Source organism: Sorex fumeus, unplaced genomic scaffold, assembly GCF_029834395.1.
Source record: "Sorex fumeus unplaced genomic scaffold, SorFum_2.1 ptg000013l, whole genome shotgun sequence".
Taxonomy (NCBI): Eukaryota; Metazoa; Chordata; class Mammalia; order Eulipotyphla; family Soricidae; genus Sorex; species Sorex fumeus.
This window is the reverse complement of record NW_026606070.1, coordinates 1561335-1583951: the sequence shown is the minus strand read 5'-3', so window position 1 is coordinate 1583951 and position 22617 is coordinate 1561335. Positions and strand designations below refer to the sequence as shown.

The 22617-nt window shown below is 55.2% G+C and overlaps 1 protein-coding gene across 1 annotated transcript in view; it reads right to left on the bottom strand.

Moving 5' to 3' along the window:
- ABCG2 (ATP binding cassette subfamily G member 2 (Junior blood group)) overlaps window positions 1-22617 on the bottom strand; it is a 67715-nt gene that overhangs the window by 17662 nt on the left and 27436 nt on the right. The window contains exons 3-9 of the mRNA XM_056111300.1: window positions 16199-16258; window positions 15555-15669; window positions 14492-14644; window positions 10714-10871; window positions 4709-4860; window positions 2010-2114; window positions 371-624 (exon numbers count right to left, since the gene is read on the bottom strand). Coding sequence (XP_055967275.1) covers window positions 371-624; window positions 2010-2114; window positions 4709-4860; window positions 10714-10871; window positions 14492-14644; window positions 15555-15669; window positions 16199-16258 — 997 coding nt within the window. The remainder of the gene's footprint in view (window positions 1-370; window positions 625-2009; window positions 2115-4708; window positions 4861-10713; window positions 10872-14491; window positions 14645-15554; window positions 15670-16198; window positions 16259-22617) is intronic.

Sequence of the window (22617 nt, the reverse complement as noted above, 5' to 3'; positions counted from 1 at the left end):
GTGAGTGTGTATGTGTGTGATAGTAGTGTGTGTGGTGGAGTATTTGTGTGTGTGTGATGCAGTGTGTGTATGTGCGTGTATTTGAGTGTGAGTATGTATGTGTGTATGTGTGTGTGGTGGAGTGTGTGTATGTGAGTGTATATGTGTGTGGTGGTGGTGCTAGTGTGTGTGTGGTGGAGTGTGAGTGTATGTGAGAGTATGTGTGTGTGGTGGTGGCGCTGGTGTGTGAGTGTGTGTGTGGTGGTGGTGCTGGTGTGTGTGTGTGAGTGTGAGTGTGAGTGTGTGGTGGTGCTGGTGTGTGGCGGAGTGTGTCCGTGTGCGTGTGCTGAGAGCCGAGGGCGGGGCGCAGGTGGCGGGGGCGTCCGGGTACCTGCGCGATGGAGGCCTGGGGGTTGCCCAGGAGGTTCTTGAAGGAGCGGCTGGAGATCCAGCGGAGCTGGTGGCAGAAGGAGGTGGCGTAGGCGCTGTCCCTGTGCTCGGCGCCCTTCTTCTTCCGCCGCTGGTCCCCCGCCAGCTGCTGCAGCCCGGCCTGCGTCTCCCGGAAGAAGCCGGAGCGGGCGTAGAAGCCGGCCAGCTCCTCGATGCGCGGGGTGCCCTTCCTGGACGGCTCGTCCGCAGCCTCGGCTGGGGGGGAGGAAGTTTTACACGCCAGAAAACGAGTCTTCCCCTCCGACTCGAACGTGAAGCTGCCAGGCACAGAACGGCGACCCCATCCCGGCCGCACGCTCAGACAAGGGGAGGGAGATGCGGCCAACGGCCCACCCCTGCCCATGAGCGTCGAGGCCGCGGCTGGCCCTTCCCTGCCGGCATCAAGCTGACTTGGATTCTCCTTTTAAAACTTTCTGCGTCTGTGGTTTGGGTTTTCGTGCTCAGCCGGTGCTCAGGGGACCATATGGGATGCTGGGAATCGAACCCGGGTCAGCCGCGTGCAAGGCAAACGCCCTCCCCGCTGTGCTATCACTCCAGCCCTGTTAATTATTTTTTAACACTACATCCAGCTGTGCTGTGGTAGGCAGGAGGGACTCGGGGGACCCTGGATGCAGGGGATGTGACCTCGGCCCCCCTCATGCCAAGTACGTGCCCCAGACTCTGAGCCCTCTCCCGCTCTCCCCCAGGGTCATGAAGCCAGACTTCCCACCAAAGAGATTTCATGATCCCTGACGGAAAACTCCGTGCTGTGCTTTTGTGCAAATTGCAAGGTTTCCTTTTTCAGAATCTCCTATGAACAATGAGCACATTTGCTGGGTCTTTTTTTTTCTTTCTGATTTTATTTGTTGTTTCTGGGGCACCTCCAGGGGTGCTCAGGGCTTTACTCCTGGTGGGCACAGGGGACCACATGGGGTGCCAGGAATCAAACCTGGATCGGCCACACGCAAGGCAAAGCCCTACCCACTGGACTATAGCTCCAGCCCCCGAGTGCGAGTCTAAACTGGACACCGAGAGCCAGAGTGATAGGACAGCGAGCGGGTACCACTTTCTTTGCACACGGCCGACCTGGGTTCGATCCCTGGCACCTGATAGGGTCCCCAGGGCCACCAGGAGTGATTCTGAAGTGCAGAGCCAGAAGTAAGCCCTGAGCATCGCCAAACTTTTTGTTACTCAAAACAAACCAAGATTTTAAAATGTACAATGGACGCTGAGAACCGTGACTGCTAGATAATTGATGCTTGTTTGTAAATTAAATCGGAAGCAGAGCAGGGCAACCCAATCTGTGAGGACGAGTGCTCCAGACAGAACGTTCATGTACCCCTGCGCCAGTGACGGGCTCAACCCCGCTGTCCACTGTGACGGCATCTGCGGGAGGGTGGCGGGGCCCCGGGAAGGGGTCAGTCCCCTACACAGGAGCTGTCCTGCCCCACACCCCGGGGGAGGTCCAGTGGGTTAAGTGGGGCCTTGGCAGACACAAAACCTGCTAGTGTCTGGCCCCTGAGCCCTGGGCCAGCCCTCACTACAGCATCCAAGTGCCCCAAGACCAGTGCTCTCTCCCCGTGGCCTCCGTGTCCACACACCTGGGCTGCCGTCCTCATCCCTGTTGAGTACCACGGCGGACGAGTCCCCGTTGATGACGTCCAGGAAGAAGTCTGCGGGGTTGTTGTAGGACTCGCAGTGGTAGCCTACGAGAGAGGGTCAAGGGAGAGACAGGGGCTCACTCTCGGGCCATGGGGGACAGGGGGACAGAGCCGCCACTCGGGCCTTGTCATTTCCTCCCCTCCCCCCTCACTAATCTGCCCTTCCTTGTCTCCCTCGGACAATCACAGTCCACACTTCAGCCTGTGGGGAATCGCAACCCACAGCCCCTCACGGCCCTACATTAGCCCGGTCTCTGCTGCCACAAGGCATGAGACACCACAGGCAAGACCCGCGGGCCTGGCTGCTTAGCAGAATGGCTTTTTTAGAATCTCTAAATAGGGGCCGGAGCAATAGCACAGCGGGTAGGGCATTTGCCTTGCACGCGGCCGACCCGGGTTCAATCCCCGGCATCCCATATGGTCCCCCCGAGCACCGCCAGGAGTAATTCCTGAGTGCGGAGCCAGGAGGAACCCCTGAGCCTCGCCGGGTGTGATCCAAAAAGAAAAAAAAATCTAAAAATAAGGCTGGAGCAATAGTACAGTGGGTAGGGCATTTGCCTTACATGTGGCCAACCCAGGTTTGATCCCTGGCATCCCATAGGGTCCCCCCGAGCACCACCAGGAGTGATTCCTGAGTGCAGAGCCTGGACTGACCCCTGAGCATCGCAAGGTAAACAAACACCAAAAACAAAAATGTAAATACAGATGCAAGCAAAACTGTAGAGCTGCAGCATAAAGGAAGCTGCAGCCCCTGACTAACGCTCCACTAGGCAGGGTCAAGGGCAAAGCAGGGTCGGCCGAGGTCAGCAGCACGAACGGAGGCGTGTGTGTCAGGGGCAGCGTGCCTGGTTCTTGATCCCCCTCCTCCTCCTCTTCCTCCTCCTCCTCCTCTTCCTCCTCCTCCTCCTCATAAGGTCCGGATCACTATCTGTCTATCTGTTGTTCCCCTCAAGTGTTTCCAGAACAAGAACCCTCACCGAGCTCCGGGCAGGCTCTTACGCTTGTTCCCGACATGCCAAGTAGGTCTATTTATTTATTTAGGTTCTGGGGCCACACCCAGCAATGCTCAGGGCTCACTCCTGGCTCTGCACTCAGGAATCACCTCCTGGAGGTGCTCAGGGGAGGAAGCCGGGGATCTGACCGGGGGTTGGCCGCGCACACGGCAAGTAGTCTTACGTGCGTGTATTCCTACTCTGGTCCCTGTCCCCTGGTGTTTAAAATGCCAGAACTGGGTCTGCTCTTTCCAGTCTGGGTTCTTCCCGGAACACACAGTGCTCATTCTGTCGGCCTTTCTCTCCCTTCACGTCGAAGGAAATTTCATCCCATTAAAATAACTCGCTTGGGGATGGAGTGATAGCACAGCGGGTAGGGCGTTTGCCTTGCACGTGGCCGACCTGGGTTCGATTCCCAGCATCCTATATGGTCCCCTGAGCACCACCAGGAGTAATTCCTGAGTGCAGAGCCAGGAGGAACCCCTGTGCATCGCCGGGTGTGACCCAAAAAGCAAAAAATAAAATAACTCGCTTGGGGCTGGAGCGATAGCGTTTGCCTTGCACAAAGCGAAACGCGGGTTCGATTCCCAGCATCCCACGTGGTCCCCCAAGCACCGCCAGGGGTAATTCCTGAGTGTACGAGCCAGGAGTACAAGCCAGGAGTAACCCCTGAGCATCGCCGGGTGTGACCCAAAAAAGCAAAATAAATAAATAAATAAAAAATAAAATAAAATAACTCGCTTGCTTCACTAAAGAACTTAAAATGATAGAAATGACACAAGACACCGGGAGGACAGATGGCGAGGCGCTAAAACTATAATTGGGGTCACGGATTATCATCCATAATGAATCCCAGGTGCCTGTAAGGTGAATCACCGGCATGCGTCATTTTAGAAAGAAAACCGCACCTTTCCTTGGGCGCCCCAGGCTCGGGGGTGGGGTGAACCTTCCATACGGGGCCCACGCGGTGCTGGGGATGGGCCCGCGGCCTCCTGCCTGCCCTGGAGCTGTGCCTGAAATGGGAGCCCACCGAAGGCTCACCCAGACCTCCTCACGCTTGGGCCCAGTATTCTGCACTAAATCCACGACTAGACGCCCGTTCTCCACGCTAAGCCACTGGCTTTCTCCTGAGCCCGAAACCGGCCTCCTAATTTAACTGAAAAAAATTAAGCAGTGTCTCCAACAAATGCTCATCACACGAGGGTGAAAAAAAAAAAAAAAGAAAAATAACAGTAATAAAGCCCGGTGTGTTGTATGGCCAAGAGGACAAACCAAGTTCGGGTGCCTGGGTCCTTCCCAGTGTCCTGCTGACAAGTAATCCGGTCACCAGGCCAATATATGCACGAAGCTGTGAGAATCCGAACTCAGATGCAGAACAGAGAAGGACTCGCTTGACATCCTCGGGGACACACACACACACACACACACACACACACACACACACACACACACACTCAGAGAGAGGACAGGAAAGACGCAGCGCTGCAGAGAGAAGGAAACGCAAGCCCCCCACCCCCCACCCCCTGGCAGGCAGCCAAAGACGCCGTGGGGGCACAGCCCCAGAGACCACACCCCGCTGACCACCCCTCCTGGCTCTCTCTGGGCGCTAGCAGCCGAGATCTTACTGCAGGAGAAAGTCAATCGTACCAGCTGATTCAAAGTACCCCAAGGCCTCCTGAGCAGGCCCATGGAACATGAGTCTTCCCGCGGCCAGTAGGGTGAGGCTATCAAACAACTTGAAGATGGAATAACGAGGCTGATGGATGGAGAAGATGATGGTTCGTCCCTGCTTAGACATCCTAAATTTAAAGCGGGGGGGAAAAAATAAATAAATAACAGATCATTAAACCGCGGAGACTGACTGGGTGCTTCTCGGCTAAATACTCGATTCCTGCCTCCGAGTGATGGGTCCCGAGCTCGATTTGGATTTCTGCTTATTGGCCTTTCAGCCCCTTCCATCTGATGGGAGACCGAGCCTCAGTGATGCTGATTTTTCAAGGACGGGGGTTTGTTACAGTGGGTACCGCAGGCAGTTAAGAATCAACTAAGACAAGAAGGGGAACATCAAACACTCTTTGGAGACGCACCAGGTGTCGGGGACCCTAATTTTCAGCACCATCCCGATATCTCGGAAGTACGCTCAAGTTTGAGGAAGTAGAAGGGACCAAGTATTAAAATGGGGATAGGAAAAGCTTTCTCAGGGGCCAGGATGCCGGCCGTGATCGCGCAAGACCCCAAATCTGAGTCTTGGGGACACATGAAACCCCCACCCCCAGCACCACTGAGTATAATCCTGGAGGGACCCGCCTTCTGGGGCACCTCCAGACTCGCACAACTCTCACACTTATATTGCTTTTCTTTGCGCAGTGAAGAATCTTATTCAAAGCAGGGAGGAGAATCAACAGGGAAGGGGCAGAGGAAGCACGTTCAAGAGAGAAGAGGGACGTTTGCGGGGAGAGGAGGGGACGGGAGCTCCCCTGCCCGTTAGGATGGCGCCGGGTGTCTGGGCCAGCCTGCAGGCTCGGCCCGAAGAGGAAAGCAAGGGATTAGCGCCACGGCGAGGGAGCAAGTGGTGGCTGGACCAATCGAGGCACAGGGGCCGGAAGGAGCTGCCGGCAGCTGCCCAAGACACAGGAGCCTCAGCCAGCGAGAGAGCCTGGGAGTACCAGGTGCTCCCCGCCAGCCCAAAGGGTCCGCCTGGGGAGGACGGTGCGGGCAGTCGGTCCTCGCTTGGACAGGTTCAGCTTCAGGTGGACTCACTAACTGGCCGGCGCCTGCCACCGTCCCTGGGTGTGATGCAGGGATGAAGAGCAGGTCCCAGGAAACACCCTCCACTCTGCAGGATGGGGGAAGAGCTGAGGCATGCCAGGCGGGAGACCCCAGGTTCACCCCCAGCGCGCGGGCCTGCCCCTCCCACACTGCCAGAGCCAACGCTGGCCACTAGCATCACCTGCCCCGGGCCTGAGAGAGAGAGAAAGGGGAAGACGAGTCAAAGGGAAGGAATCCAAAGTTCCCGAGGTGGGAGGCAAGAAAACGGGTCAGACTTGCGAGTGGTTAGGCTCCATCCACGACCGGTGTTCGATGCCTTCAACTTCAACAGGGATTGGTAAAGATCAGAGATTTCCCCAGTAAAACTGGAAAATTATTTTTTGAAGGTGACGTTCGCCAGTGGCCACAGAGGTGGTATCTATAAGGGTCTGGAGTGTTTGCCTTGGCCGTGGCCAACCTCAAGGGTGACTCCTGGCTCGATGCTCAGGAATTACTCCTGGTGGTGCTCGGGAGACCACGTGGGTGGCCAGGAATCAAACCCGGATTGGCGACCTATTGCTCGGTCCCCAACCTCAGTGCTGTCCCCTGCACCCCAGCCCTGCCAGGTGTGACCCCAAAATGGAAAATAGAGGGGCTGGAGCGATAGCACAGCGGGTAGGGTGCTTGCTTTGCACGCAGCCAACCCGGGTTCGATTTCCAGCATCCCATAGGGCCCCCCCCCCAAGCACCGCTAGGAGTAATTCCTTAGTGAAGCGTCAGGAAGAACCCCTGCGCATCACCAGGTGTGACCCCAAAAGAAAAAAAAAACACAGAATGGAAAATAGGAAGGAAGGAAGGAAGGAAGGAAGGAAGGAAGGAAGGAAGGAAGGAAGACTGAAAAAGAAAGAAATTGTCTGTTGACTGAGCAGTATCCTGATTATCTGAAAGCAAAGTTTCTTGCTGTCAAAACACACAGAAAAGGTAAAGATTATAAAGAATGAAATCATTATACTGGAACAGGAAATATTTTCGCTTGGTTGAGGGGCCGTACCCAGTAGTACCAAGACGCCAGGAGCTGACCCCAGCCCTTCCGTGAGAGAAGCTGCCCTCGGACCACGGAGCCGCCCCTCCGGCCCTCTCTGGAGAGAATAATCAAAACACAGGGATTTCTGGGTTGTACTTGGAGCGCTCTCCCTAGTGCTGGACAGATCGGGGCTGTATCCCGTGGTGCTGCAGAGGGCCTGGGTGTGGGGCTGAAATCTGGGGCCCTGGGCTGCGAGAGGTAGCCCAGCCCTTAGCGACCTCCCCAGACCACTGCTTGGGTGAGAAGGTACTAAAGCACGGCTGACAGCAGCTATAGACGTAGGTCTACATTGAAGCACTGTAGCACTGTCCTCCCGTTGTTCATGGATTTGCTCGAGCGGGCACCAGTAACATCTCACAACAAATTGTGAGACTAGCTGTTACTGTTTTTGGCATATTAGATACGCCAGGGGTAGCTTGCCAGGCTTTGCGGTGTAGGCGAGATACTCTCGGTAGCTTGCCGGGCTCTCCGAGAGGGGTGGAGGAATCAAACCCGGGTTGGTCACGTGCAAGGCAAACGCCTTACCTGCTGTGCTATTGCTCCAGCCCACGTCTACACACAGCCCTCTGCAAATGATCCATATGCCTGACGTATTTCTGTTCCATGCACACATTTCGTAGTTTTATGCTGCACTTTGCTATATACCAATCACCCACCACACACACACACACACACACACACACACACACACACACACACACACATTTCCTGAGTCTGCTACAGAAGTGAAGAGTGACAGAGAGAGTTCCCACACCGTGGCTGCTCACTCCTCCCTATACCAGAAAGAACTGAGCTTCCCCACGAAACATCTGATGGAAGAAAAGTCCAAAACGGACTCGAGGAATCTCGTGGAGCAGAGGGAGAGAGCTGGTGCTTAGGAAAGGCCTGAAGAGTGGCTGGGGGCTCGTGTCAAAATGAAATAAAATCAGGACCACCACCGGCAAACTCGATCATGCAAATCAGGACCGTTGGACAGTAGGTTCTAGGATCACGAGGGTTCATTAGCTACAAAAGACCTAACAGTAAGTGGGCACTCCTTTTCTCTGGCAGCCGGAGGGAGAGAAAACGGTGGACTTGGAGGTCAGCGTGGCAAGTCCCACACCAGCTGCTGGTAGAGTTGGGTTTGTCAGGGCGCCGTGAAACTGGGGTGCAGAAGTGCCGGGCCCCAGGTCATGGGTAAACCTGACTCCCTCCCTTCGCAACACTCAGCCAACAGAGCTCAAAGGCCTTCTCAGACACTGCCAAGCCAGCCACCGCACGGGGCCACGGAAGCCAGGAACCAAGCATCTGGGGCCAGAGCGACAGCACAGCGGGGAGGGTGTTTCCCTTGCACGCAGCTGACCTGGGCTCGATCCCCAGCATCCCATATGGTCCCCCGAGCACTGCCAGGAGTAATTCCTGAGTGCAGAGCCAGGAGGAACCCCTACGCATTGCCGGGTGTGACCCAAAAAGCCAAAAAAAAATTAAAAAATGAACCAAGCACCCTCCACGCTGCCCCATGGGATCACCAGGTGCCATGTGGTGTGTGGGGCTTGGGGCGGGGTGGGGTGGGGAGAAGGAAGGAGACACATGCTGGGCGGCTGGGGACGTGAGTGGGTGGGCTCAGAGAAGCACCCTCGCTTGTGGGGCCCACCTCAGGGTCTGGGTGCAGGGGGAGGACACAGGCGGCCCAGGGAGACCTGGGCACCGGGTCAGCAGTACACGAGTCTGGTCAACACTGCTGAAACACCCAAGGCTGGAGACTTTCGACAGAAATTCACAACATTGATTTTACACAAATGCTGGCGGCTGCGCGTGGGAATCCGCTGAGAGACGCACTGCTCGTTCCCAGTGCTCCTTCACCTCCACCCCCCTTTATTCTTTTTGGGTCATACCCGGCGTTGCACAGGGGTTCCTCCTGGCTCTGCACTCAGGAATTACTCCTGGAGGTGCTCGGGGGACCATATGGGATGCTGGGGATCGAACCCGGGTCAGCCGCGGGCAAGGCAAATGCACTACGGGCTGTACTATCGCTCCGGCTCCTCCACCCCACCTTTCTCTCTCCCTTCCCTGGGGTCCCGTCGGGTTGTGCCCTGGGTGCTTGCTAGGCCCCTGGTGCCATTTTTCCCCAGGGACAGGGACTGGCCGCCTGCCCCGCGGCTGTGGCCCCTCGGCCGCTCCACTGGGAACTTCTCACCGACTCCTGCGGCCCCTGCAGAGTCCTGCCAGGTCCCACCTGACCGCTCAGCCCCAGGCCCAGGGCTGCCCCAGGTGCTGGGAGAGGGGCACCTGGCTGTCCCTCCCAGCTGCAGCCCGCCTGCCCTCAGGACCGGCCCCGTCTGAAGAGGGCCCGGGGGCAGCTGGTTCTGATCAACAAGACCCGGGTCCTGATCAGAACAAATCCAGAGGGTCGAGGAAGCCAAGACCCTGGAGCGGGATGGGGTGGGGGGCTGGTGGGGAGCGACTCCAGAGAGCCTCCGGGACGTGACGGGGGTCCCGGGAGGTAAGAAGCCGCCCGGTCTGGGGCCCCCTTCCAGAAGTCACCAAGGACGCGCGACGCCCTGGGTTTCAGGCGTACGTGGTCCAAGGGGTACCTGGGGCCGGTCGCACGGGAGGGCCAGCCTGCCTCTTCTGCAAGGCCGTCCTGCTGCTTTGCTGGGGACGCTCCCGCCGCAGGGAACAGGGTTCCTGCCCGGGCATAGCACCCCCCAACTTCTGGACAGGTGCCCTAGTCTCCTGGTCTTGGGGCCACCCTCAGCCATGCTCAAGGGTGACTCCTGGTTCTGCACTCAGGACTCCCTCCGGGCGGCGCTCAGCGGACCATATGGGACGGAAGCCCAGTCGGCTTCGTGCAAGGGAAGGGCCCTCCCTGCTCGAAGCCCCGTGGCTCGGGCCCCGTGATCTCTGTTCTAGTTTGCAGTTCCCTAATCCTGAGTGAAGATGAGCACTTTTCTGTGTCTGTCTGCAACCTCGGCCCCCTGGGTGGGACTGGAGGACGTCCTGTGGAGTAAGGACAGAGGGACAGACAGACTCATCCCAGGACTCAGAGACACACAAGGGAGGGACCAAGGACCAAGGGCCACACAGGAGAACTGCCCGGTACCGCCCTCGGGATCCTGGTCGGGGAGGGAGAAGCAGGTTCTCTGGTGGTCAGTGCAGCACTGGAACAGGCCCACGTGCCACCATTGGTAGCAGGACAGGAAGCCACAGTGGCCCACCAGCAGAGACGGAAGGAAGAATCCCCAGCACGCCCAGCCACCGGCCTCCTGCCTCCAGCCTCTCTGAGGGTCCCATGGCCACTGGCCGCCCCCTCCAGTAACCGCCACCTCGTCCCCACCTCACACCCCGGCAGGATAATGGACACCAGGGGCATCTCCACACCAACCCGGCCAACAAACTCCTGGGAGTAGATTTGCTAAGTGACTGGCCGTTTCCCCCAAAGCCAAGGAGACAGCTTTAACTCCTGCACCAAGTGCTGAAAGTAAATCCGTGTGTGTGTGTGTGTGTGTGTGTGTGTGTGTGCACATGTGCGGGTGTGGGTGTGTGTGCGCATGTGTGTGTGTGGGGGTCATGTGTGTATGTGTGTGGGGGGCGTGTGTGTGTGTGGACATGTGTTTGTGCATGTGTGCGTTGCATATGGACATGTGTGTGCCTGTGGGGGGGCGCGTGTGTGTATGTGTGTGTGCATACATGTGTGTGCGTGTACAAGTGTCTGCATGTGCATGTGTGCGCGTGTGTGTCCATGCATGTGTGTGCACATGTGTGTGTGTATGCATGCGTGTGTGTGCGTCCATGCATGTGTGTGTGGGCTGGGAGGAGGCCGGCGCCCGCACTCACCCACCTCTTGAGTAGCATGAGTACCGCGTTGGCCGTGCTGGAGTCCAGGCCGGTGGTGGGCTCGTCCAGGAACAGGATGGAGGGGTCCGTGATGAGCTCCATGCCGATGCTGGTCCTCTTCCTCTCCCCTCCAGACACCCCACGAATGAACTGGGTCCCCACCTGGAACCAAGAGGCCCCTGAGTCCCAGCACCCCGCCACCGTGCAGGCCGGACGCCACGCAACGCCAGCCCGGAGAGAAGCACGTGCCCCCCCCTCCCCGCCTGCTAAGTGCCTCAGTTTCCCCACAATCCACCTCGGGGGGCCCCGGGCGTGGTGGCTCTGTCACCGGGTGCAGCTCAAACGACAACACCCGGGACGAAGCCCGGGCGCTGTGCTATGACCCTGGTGGTGCCCAGTGCGGGGGGGGGGGGGGGAACGCCCGTGACAGGTCCTGCCATGCACAGCCTGCCCACGCTCCTCCACCCCCCGCCCCCAGAACTCTCAACCAGACAGCAGACACCGTGGGCTTCACTCACTGCCCCCGTCCCAGACAGTATCTGCAGGGCAGCAGGCGCCGTCCCTCAACAGCTCTGCGGGGCAGTGGAAAGACATTATGGGGCGGTCAGGAAGAAAATGGCCCTCTTGGGGCTGGAGCGATAGCACAGTGGGGAGGGTGCTTGCTTTGCACGCAGCCGACCCGGGTTCGATTCCCAGCATCCCATATGGTCCCCCGAGCACCGCCAGGGGAAATTCCTGAGCGCAGAGCTAGGAGTAACCCCTGAGCATCGCTGGGAGTGACCCAAAAGCAAAAAAGAAAAAAAGAAAAAAAGAAAATGACCCTCTATTTTTTCTTCTTGCTTTGGGGGTTGTTTGGGGAGCCACACCCAGCAATGCTCAGGGGTCACTCCTGGTGTGGGGCCCGGATTACACCCAGGCCTCCAGCATGCAGAGCCTCTTGGCCCATCTCTGAACCAGGGAGACAATTCTTTTTTATTTTTTTTAATTTGTGTGTGTGTGTGTGTGTGTGTGTGTGTGTGTTTTGGGTGACACCCGGCAACGCACAGGCAACGCGCAATGCTCCTGGCTCTGCACTCAGGAATTACCCCTGGCGGTGCTCAGGGGACCATATGGGATGCTGGGAATCGAACCCGGGTCGGCCGTGTGCCAGGCAAATGCTCTCCCGGCTGTGCTATCACTCCAGGGGAGAGGAGGGCAGAGGGAGGGAGAAGGAGGGAGAAGGGGCTGGGAGGGGATCTCCACACTCATAGAGCACTGTAGCACTGTCTTCCCATTGTTCATCGATTGGCTAGAGCGGGCACCAGTAACGTCTCCATTGTGAGACTTGTTACTGTGTTTGGCATATTCAATACGTCACGGGTAGAATGCCAGGCTTAGCTGTGCAGGCGAGATATTCTCGGTAGCTTGCCAGGCTCTCGAAGGGGGAGGGAGAAATCGAACCCGGGTTGGCCACATGCAAGACAAACGCCCTACCGCTGTGCTGTGACTCCAGCCCACACTCATAAAAGAAAAAAAGAAAAAAGAAACGTACTCCTAATAGCCTGGATTATAATGATAAAATAATGGGTTTCTGAAAGGCTGCAAGCAGTTCTGGGAATTACAATAAAGGTTTAGCAACAACAACAAGAAAAATCGTAAAACAAAGAGCTTTCCTGGAGGGAATAATCCCTCACTAGCACAGAGGGAATGCTCCCTTTGTCCCCTCCAGGCGTCCCTAGTCCCTTCCTGACTTTTACGTAAGCAATGTGACAAGCATCAGCCCCACCCACCGAGTGACAGTTCAAGAGGGGCAAAGATTCTCTGCGTGCCCAGGGCCACAACTGCCTGGGGGAAGGGGAGAACCACAAAGGCACTGAAACAAGAATGCATCGGCCCCAGGACAGGTCTACGGACAGGGAGCCTGCAAGAAACGGTGGACAGACACAGTTCTAGCTGCTGCAGCAGTGTGAGAGGGCAGGGAGGAGGGGAGGGGAAGTGGGATGGGGGAGAGGCGCCAGCCCTGCGGCGATTCCCAGCACCGCCAGAGTCACCCCAAGCACAGACCCAGGACTAGCCCTGAGCACCAGCACGCCCCCAAAACGCCCTCCCCCCACCAAGAGAGCAAAGGAAACCACCGCATGAAAGGAGGCAGCACAGGGTGGTCCCGCAGAGTGCTCAGGGGACCATAGGGGGTGCTGGGAATCGAAACAAATGAACCAAACAGATGGACGCCATACGCTAAAGCATGCGAGAAAAAAAAGGAAGACGGGAAGAAGCCGGGGCCTGAGATCCCTCAGGGCTGGGGTCCTGAGGGTCATGCCCTGCACCCTAAGGTCACCCCAGCTCAACCAGAGGAAGGTCCAAGAAGCGGCGCCCAGCCAGCGAACGCCACCCCCCACTTCCTCCGAGAACAGGACCAGGAAGAGAGAATAACTGGCAGCTATCGCTGTCTGAAGCGCTCTCTGCCTGATGCTCCACCCCTGCGAACCTATCACCACCTCCAACCGGCTCCTCGGTCACCTCCTTCCTTTTCTCATCCTGCCCAACCCACCGAATCACATTACTTCTTTTTCTTCTTTTTTTTTTCTTTACGGGCCACACCTGGCGATGCACAGGGCTTACTCCTGGCTCTGCACTCAAGAACCACCCCTGGCGGTGCTCAGGGGACCATATGGGATGCTGGGGATTGAACCCAGGTCAGCCGCATGCAAGGCAAACGCCCTACCCGCTGTGCTATTGCTCCAGCCCCAGCAATACTTCTTCTGAGTCTCTTCCCCCACCACCGTACCTCAGAGAATCAGCACGCACCGGTCTGCAGGGTAACATTAGCAGAAGAGGGGCCTGGGTCATAGCACAGTGGGTAACGTGATCCCTGCATGCGGCTGACCTGGGTTTGAGCCCCCTCAACCCCAGACGGTCCCCGAGCACCGCCAGGAGTGATTCCTTAGTGCAGAGCTAGGAGGAACCCCTGAGCATCACTGGGTGTGGTCCCTTACCTTCCCCTCGCCAATACAAAGCACATTAGTAGAAGAAGAAAAGAAGAAAGGATGGGACGGGCTGGGAGACTGGAGAAGAGGCTCAGGAAGAGGCACCCCAGGGTCAGAGGGACAGGGCAGCGGGGAGGCACACAGCCAAATCAGGTTCGATCCCCCCCCATCCCATAGAGCACTACCAGGACTGATTCCTGAGTGCAGAGCCAGGAGTAACTCCCGAGCATCGCTGGGTGTGACCCAAAAAGCAAGAAAGAAAAAAAGGAAAAGGCAAGAGAAAACCAACCTAAATTAGGAAAAAACCCTCATGTGGTCAAGTTTGACTGTGGAAGAAGCCAAATCACAGTGAAATGAAAATGGCCAGAAGCCTTGAGTTCCAGAAATACAACCTCTTAAACAGGGCGACAAAGGTCCCTGGAGGAGGAAGGCTGAAAGGGCACCGCACAAAAGGGAAGGAAACCTGTTGAAGAATGATGAGGAGGGGCCAGAGCGACAGCACAGCAGGTAGGGCATTTGCCTTGCACACGGCCGACCCGGGTTCGATTCCCAGCATCCCCTAGGATCCCCCGAGCATAGCCAGGAGTGATTCCTGAGTGAACGAACCAGGAGGAACCCCTGAGCATCGCCGGGTGTGACCCAGAAAGAAAAAAAAAGAATGATGAGGAGACAGGAGAGGGGATCAACAGAGCACGCATTTCGTTACTGCGGAGAGTAGGTGCTTCGGAGGCCGACACGGCGGAGAAATTCCCAGCGCCTCATACCGTTTTGGGGTCAAGGACCGTACACCGGCGGCAACTCAGCTTTCCCCCTTACCTTGGAATCTGCCACTTTGTCGAGTCCTAACTCTTGAATAACCTTGTCAATTCGTTCGTTTTTCTCATGATTCTTCATGGTTGTCGGGAGCCGGAGGGCTGCTGAGAACTGCAGGTTCTCCCGCACCGTCAGCGTCCCCATGACGACGTCATCCTCGAGGCAAACAGAGATGCACCGAGCACGTCAGGGACTCCTGCCATCGAGTTAGTGTGCGGTACCGGCCGCAGAAACAGCGTGCCCAGGAGGAAATTGGAGCTAGTGATGAACTGGAACTTACACAAATTATGGTAACTCCATAAACAGGCTGCTAGACACTGAATTCCCTATCTGTCGAGTGTGGCAGAGACCAGGGAATTAGCAGCACCATCCTGACTTACATAAGGATTTGCCAAAGCATCTAAGGAAAGGAGGGGGGTAAATGCGCCCCCCTCCCCCCAAAAATAAGTGGGAAATAATCTCCAGGAAGTGGAAAGCTAGACTCTGGTTCCAGGAGTCAGAGCAGTACAGTGAATAGATCGGAAGGACTCTTGCCTTGCACGCGTCTAACCCACATTTGTTTGACTCCTGATTCCCGGCATCCCATTTGGTCCCCTGAGCACCACCCAGACTGATTTCTGAGTGCAGATCCAGGAGTAACCCCCGAGCATCACTGGGTGTGGCCTCAAAACAAAACAAAAACAAACTGGAACCAAGAAAGATGGTTACATGAGCATATCATGTCTCACTTGTCAAGAAGGAGAAAGAAAGAAAGAAAGAAAGAAAGAAAGAAAGAAAGAAAGAAAGAAAGAAAGAAAGAAAGAGAGAGGGAGAGGGAGGAAGGAAGGAAGGAAGGAAGGAAGGAAGGAAGGAAGGAAGGAAGGAGAAAGAAGGAAGGAAGGAAGGAAGGAAGGAAGGAAGGAAGGAAGGAAGGAAGGGGAAGGAAGGAAGGAAGGAAGGAAGGAAGGAAGGAAGGAAGGAAGGAAGGAAGGAAGAGGAAGGAAGGAAGGAAGGAAGGAAGGAAGGAAGGAAGGAAAGGAGGAAAGAAAGAAAAAAACAAGAAAGTTGCAAACCCAAAGACACTCACTTGTACCACGTAACCCGAATTACACTTGAAATTGGCAGGTCGAGGGCCTCCGTTTATCAACACATCTCCAGATAACCCATGTGGGTCTTTCCTCGCAGCCAAGACATCCAACAACCTACAGAAGGACAGAGAGGCTGTTATTCCATTTCCCCGAATCAGGTTGAGCCTCCCAATTACAGCATTCCCAATTTCACTCCAAGTTTTCAAAGAAAATTTAAGCTGGTCAGGGCCGAGACATGGGAAGCCCTGAACTCAATCCCAAGCATGGCAAAAGGTGACAACCAGATGCGTGGTTGGCCGTCGGTGGGCTCCCAAAGCAGCCCCGCACGCCCTCCCTTCCTCATCCGAGACTCCAGCCCTCACTGTCTCCTCTCCGTCCATCTTGCCCCGTTCCCTATCCCTCCAGGGCAGCTCCAATCATACTGAAGGCTACAGGCCACCCCGCCGTGCCTGCTTAGCAGAGCTGACCTAGTCGGGCCCCCTGAGGCTCGGAATAAACCCCAGCGAGTTCAAGTGCATGGTTTCCTCACAGAAGCTGACCTGCAGCCAAAGCCCAGGCAACAGCAGCTGGAGACAAAATCCCCCCAAAGCCCAGAGAGGAGAGGGACAGGAAACGCTGCCCTCCCGCCCCAGGTCATACTCACGAAGATTTGCCTCCGCCGGTGGGTCCCAGGATAGCGTTGAGGCCTGGTCTCATGATGCCGCTGTGAACACACAAACACACCCGCTGACACGGCCACTTCCGAGCCAGTGGTCCTCACGTAGAAGCCACACTGCACAGGTGCCATGAAATGAACAAACAACAAGCCTGACTCTGAAGGGGCATGAGAAGACAATGAATTTCCACTCCTCGGACTTGTAGGATGCAGTGACAGCAACGTGGATCACTCATCACCCGGTGAGGACCGAGAAGAAAAACAGCCCTACAGTCCTACCATGGGGCTGGAGCCATAGGACAGCGGGGAGGGCGTTTGTGGCCGACCCAGATTCAAGCCCCGGCATCCCATAGGGTTCCCCAAGCACCGCCAGGAGTAATTCCTGAGTGCAGAGCCAGGAGTCAGCCCTGAGCAGCACTGAGTGTGACCCAAAATAACAAAAACAAAAATAAACAAAAAAAGAATTCCTGCCACTTACTCCCTACGCCGCTGTATTGGTTGTAAAAGGAAACGCACTTTCAAGGTGAAGGGCAATATGCAACCATGTCCTTCACCTGCCCCTCTGAACACAGAGTCAAGTACAGACCAGGCCTTGAGTAATAAGGAATTGTTGTCTTCAAGTCTTCAGGTCAACGGACTCGAGTTCTACAGTGTCAAATTCTACAGGTCAGTGAATGGATTTTAGGAAAAGACACACGTGCTCCACCCAGCTCGAATCCAGTCAGACCTAGAAAGCCCTGGAAATAGTCATTTTTTGGACCACTGGGCAGGGACAAAGCCCGGACAGGACCCGGGGCCAGAGGCCAGCCCCAGCTGTGGACCCCACGGAATGCTTCCTCCATCCAGCCAGAAAACATGTACCCTGAGGACATGCCACTTCCTTCCTCAGAAAGTGCTGGATCAGCACAGTGGAAAAACCCTTCTTGTAGGAGTGAGTGGGATGTAGACTTTTCATGTGAGTTTATCTCTGAGGAGATAATAAAATCACACAATCAAAGCACCGTAGCACTGTTCTGCCCTTGTTCATTGAGTTGCTCGAGCGGGCCCAGTAACATCTCCATCGTGAGGCTTGGTTGTAACGGTGTTTGGCATATCGAATACATCATGGGGAGCTTGCCAGGCTTTGCCGTGCGGGCGAGATACTCTCAGTAGCTTACGGGGCTCTCAGAGAGGGGCGGAGGAATCGAACCTGGGTCAGCCAGGTTGGCCTCATATATGTTACAATAAAACTGGAAGTGAAACTCTGAGGGAAGTCCTTTGAAGTTTACCCAGAAGGTATTGGGGGCGAGGGGGCGAGGGGTGGGGCTGGTGAAAGGAGAATTAAAGAGTGAGTGATAATCCCCGAGGAAACAAGCCAATCTCTCTCTGGCATCCACGGGGTCAATCAGAATCTGTTCCGTAAAAAACAGTTCCATGCTGACAGGCCCCAAGTGAGGAAGCGTGGATAGCTCTCACAGGACACAATTCATTCTGGCCACACCCGTCACAGAGCTCCACACTCTCTCTCACACATACAAACACACACACACACACACACACACACATTCACACACATACACACACTCACACAAACTCACACACACATACATACATACACTCACACACATACACACACTCACACAAACTCCCACACACACACTCATACACACACAAACTCACATTCACACACACATACACACACTCACACACATACACACACTCACACACACACACACAGACTGGCCGGTGACACCGGGCGCTCTGCCAAGAGCCTGCCCCCCCCCCCCCCCGCCCCGGCAGGGACAGCCTCGCTCTTTGCTTTTTGCTGGGCTGCCTCTCTCTGAATCGATGTCAAACACAACGCAATGAACTGGAAGCTCTTGTAAACCTTCCAGGCCACTTTCCTGGAAGTAGAGAAAGAGCAGGCCAGAGACACAGCACAGCGGGGCACTTGCACGCGGCCAACCTGGGTTCGATCCCCAGCAACCCCTCTGGTCCCTCCGAGCACCGCTAGGAGTGATGCCTGCAGAGCCAGGAGGAACCCAAGTGTTGCCAATTGTAGCCCCAGAACCACCACCACTAACAGCAGAAAGAGCATCTGTACTTCCCTGAGTGACACACACTCAGCCCTCCAGATGTCCTGCCAGCCAACGCCAAGCTATCGCCACCCCGTGCTCAGGCCTGCCAGTGGCCAGCCCGCAGAGAAGGGCGTCAGCACAGCACCTCGGGGAAGGCACACCGCGACCCTAGGGTCAGACCCTGCAGCAAAGCAGCGCCACATCCAGGCTGTCCGAGGAAATGCTGCAGGCGGCACCGCACGGTCCCCGGAGGCCCACCAAGAGTGACCTCTGAGCACAGAGTCAGGAGTCAGCCCTGAGCACCGCCAAGAGTGGCTCCAAAACCAAACAAAACCAAACAGAAAAACAAAATGAAACAAAACACAAAAGTCATGCTGGAGACTGGCAAAGCAATTGCTTTGCGTGCGCCTGACCTGGGTTCAAATCCCTGGCACCCCAGAGGGTCCCCGAGCAACACCAGGGTTGATCCCTGATCTCAGAATCAGGAGTAGGGCTGGAGAAATAGCACAGCGGGTAGGGCGTTTGCCTTGCACGCGGCCGACCCGGGTTCGATTCCCAGCATCCCATATGGTCCACCGAGCACTGCCAGGAGGAATTCCTGAGTGCAGAGTCAGGAGTAACCCCTGAGCATTGCTGGATGTGACCACCCCCCACCAAAAAAAAAATGCAGTGGGACTATCAATCCCCAAAGGACAAGGAAGAGAGCAATCCCTCCCTTCCCTTAAACTACTGAAATGAGACTGAGGAGAAACTCTCTCTCCCTCTTCTCTTTCTCTCCCTCTTTCCCTCCCCCTCTCCCTCTCCCTACCTCTATCTCTCTTCTCTCTCCCATGCTCTCTCTCCCTCTCTTTCTCTCCCCCTCTTTCTCTCTCTCCCTGTTCTCTCTCTTCTCTCTCTCTCTCCCACGCTCTTGCTCTCTCTCGCTCTCTCTCCCTCTCCCTCTCTCTCTCTCTCTCTCTCTCGTTTTTTGCTTTTGGTCTACACCCCCGAAAGTGCTCAGTACACACTCCTGACAGTGCTCGGGGGACGCTACGTGGCCCCATGCTCACCCCCGGCCAGCCTGGGTGCGAGACACCCTCCCCTCCGTCCTATCACTCCCCTGTCAGCTCCCACCTCTGAAGGGAACTTCTCTACACTACATCTGCCACTGCACCTTTCCCACGGATGCCTCAGCTAGAAACGCTTAGGGAGCAAGAAATCCAACCCTCCACTGTTCATTTCAACGGACTGACTACCTGCAAGAACTGCAGCGTTCGGTCTTTGGATGCATACCGCTGAGCCATGCACAACGGTTCAGTTACTCATCTACCAGCTGTAAAATAGGACCAAGAGCAACTGACGCGCTTTCCATCCACGCCACCCGCCCAGATCCTGCTTATCTTCCGCGTATCAGCACAAAATCTAAGACTAACATCTTGAGCCTTACCCTGCGCACACACATTAAAAAAAAAAAAAAAAAAAAAAAACCTTGCCATTGTTCCATGAAGGAAAGGCCAGTCACTTCTAGTTCACGTGCAAGGCCAAAGATGAGAGCTTTGCACCTCTCCTTCCTCCTCTTCCTCTTCTTCGGGGTTTCTTGGCCAAGAACGCAGGTGCATCCCAGGATGGGAGAAGCGTGCTGAAAGTAGACTATAAACATGATGGCCACTCAATGCCTCTCTTGCAAACCACAGCACCCAAAAGGAGAGAGAGAGAGAGAGAGAGAGAGAGAGAGAGAGAGAGAGAGAGAACAAAAGGGAATGCCCTGCCACAGAGGCAGGGTGGGATGGGGGAGATGGGAGATGGGAGGGATGCTGGGACCCGTGGTGGTGGAGGATGGGCGCTGGTGGAGGGATGGGTATTCATTCGATCATTGTATAACTGAAACCCAAGCACAAAAATTTTTAAGTTTATAATGGTACCTCGTGGTGTTTCACTAATAAAAAAAGAAAAGAAAATAAAAAAACAATAAAAATGAAAAATTAATTAATTAATTTTTAAAAAAAGAAGGAAAGAAAGCAGGTGCACAGGGCATTCCTGCAGAGAAAGCCCAGACCCTCCCAGCAGAGGCCCTAGCGTGCTGGGCTGGTAAAGGTAAAGGTAAAGGCCCTCCTGTTGATCATCGATTTGCTCGAGCGGGCCCAGTAACGTCTCCATTGGAGCTGAGTTCCACTATTTCTCCCTCGCCCACTTGGCAGAAATGTTGGGCCCTGTTGGCCGTTTCCTGAGCCCAGGGGTTGCTATTGGCCACGGGTGACAAAAAGGTCCAGAGTCCAAAGATATGTAGAAGGAAAATAGCAAAACCTCTGACTGTCTATAGACCTACGGCTGCGCAAAGGCCAAAGGGCTGGTGCGTGAGGCTCCGCCCCAGGCTCAGAGAGCCAGGCACGGTTTCCGGAAGAGAGATTTCCAAACCTGCACTGTCACTTTATAGCACTGTCCTCCCGTTGTTCATCGATTTGCTCGAGCGGGCACCAGTAACGTCTCCATTGTGAGACTGGTTGTGACTGTGTTTGGCATCTCGAAGACGCCACGGGGAGCTTGCCAGGCTCTGCTGTGCGGGCGAGATTCACTCAGTAGCTTGCCGGGCTCTCCGACAGGGACGGAGGAATCAAACCTGGGTCGGCCGTGTGCAAGGCGAACGCCCTACCTGCTGTGCTGTATCACTCCAGCCCGTTGGAACGTTATATGAGAAAAACCCAATCGTGAACAACTTTGTAAATGTCTCTCACTGGGATTCAATAAAAATTGAAAAATTTTAAATCACTGTGTCACCGTCATCCTGTTATTCATCGATTTCCTCGAGCAGGACCCAGTAACGTCTCCTTCGTCCTAGCCCTGAGATTTTAGAAAGTGCCACATTTGAGGCTCTTTCAGGGTCAGGTTCAGAATGAGACCTGTCATTGTTACTGGTTTTTGGCATACTGAATACGCCACGGGGAGTTTGCCAGACTCTGCTGTGTGGGCAGGATACTTTTGGTAGCCTGCCGGGTTCTCCAGAGTAAGAACTAGATAATAAGAACCATGGTTCTTTGCATTTTCGGCCGTGTGCTTCCGGGAGCTGGGTTTTATAGTCTCTGCATCTTGGCCGTTGATGGGATTACACGGCGCCAGGGGCAGTTGGTGGGCAGAACGCTTTTTTAAAATTTTTTAAAATTTTAAAAATACTTCTTAAAATGTCAACAACTGTAGAAACTGCCATAGAAACAGGACACGAAAAGAAGTCTAGGGGACTGAGTAGTACAGGGGGTAGAGAGCTTGCCTGACCCCTGGCTGCCCGGTGTGGCCCCTGGCTCCCCGGCACCCCATATGGTCCCCCGAGCTTGCAGGAGTGAACCCGAGAGTCAGCCCAGTGTGGCCCCAAAACAAACAAACAAAAAAAATCAAGAAAGCCCAAATAAACTAGTTTCTATAGGACCCCAGGTGCTTCCCTGCCAGTATCTCATCCTTCCACCTTCCAGCTCGTTTTTTTTTTAATCTCACGTAGCACTTTTTCTAAGTGAATTTTTACTTATTTATTTTTTAATTGAATCACCATGAAATATACAATTACAAGCTTTCATGTTTGAGTTTCAGTCACACAATGATCCAACACCCCTCCCTCCACCAGTGCACGTTCCTCACCACCAATGTCCCTAGTATACCCCCCATCCCAACCCTCCCCCTGTCTCCATGGCAGACAATCTCCCTCCCTCTCTCTCTCTACTTTGGGCATTATGGTTTGCAATACAGATACTGAGAGTTTATCACGTTTGGTCCTTTACCTACGTTCAGCACACACCTCCCATCCCAACCGGTTCCTCTAACCATCACTGACTTAGTGATCCCTTCTCCATCCCAGCTGCTTTCCCCTCCCTCCCCCCCCCCCCCCCACAGCTCAGGAGACAGGCTGCCAACTATGGGGCAATACTCCTGGCCCTTGTGTCTACTGTCCTTGAGTGTCAGTCTCATATTCCATAATTTTATATTCCACAAATGAGTGCAGTCCTTCTACGTCTGTCCCTCTCTTTCTGACTCGTTTCACTTGGCATGATACTCCCCATGACCATCGATCCACTCGTAAGCAAATTTCATGACTTCATCTTTCCTAACAGCTGCATAGTATTCCATCGTGTAGATGTACCACCGTTTCTCTAACCAGAAATTGTTCTCGGGCAGTCGTGTTGTTTCCAGATTCTGGCTAGTGGGAACAGCGCTGCAGCGAACATACAGGCGCAGACGTCATCTCTCCTGTGCTTTTTACTTCCCAGCTCTTGCCCGGCCAGCAGACAGGACACATACAAGGCCCCAGCCTATGGCTGCTTCCGGGAATGCAGCAGCAACTGTGTCTCGGCCAGAGGAGAGTCCCGGGGTTATGGAGACCACAGTCTC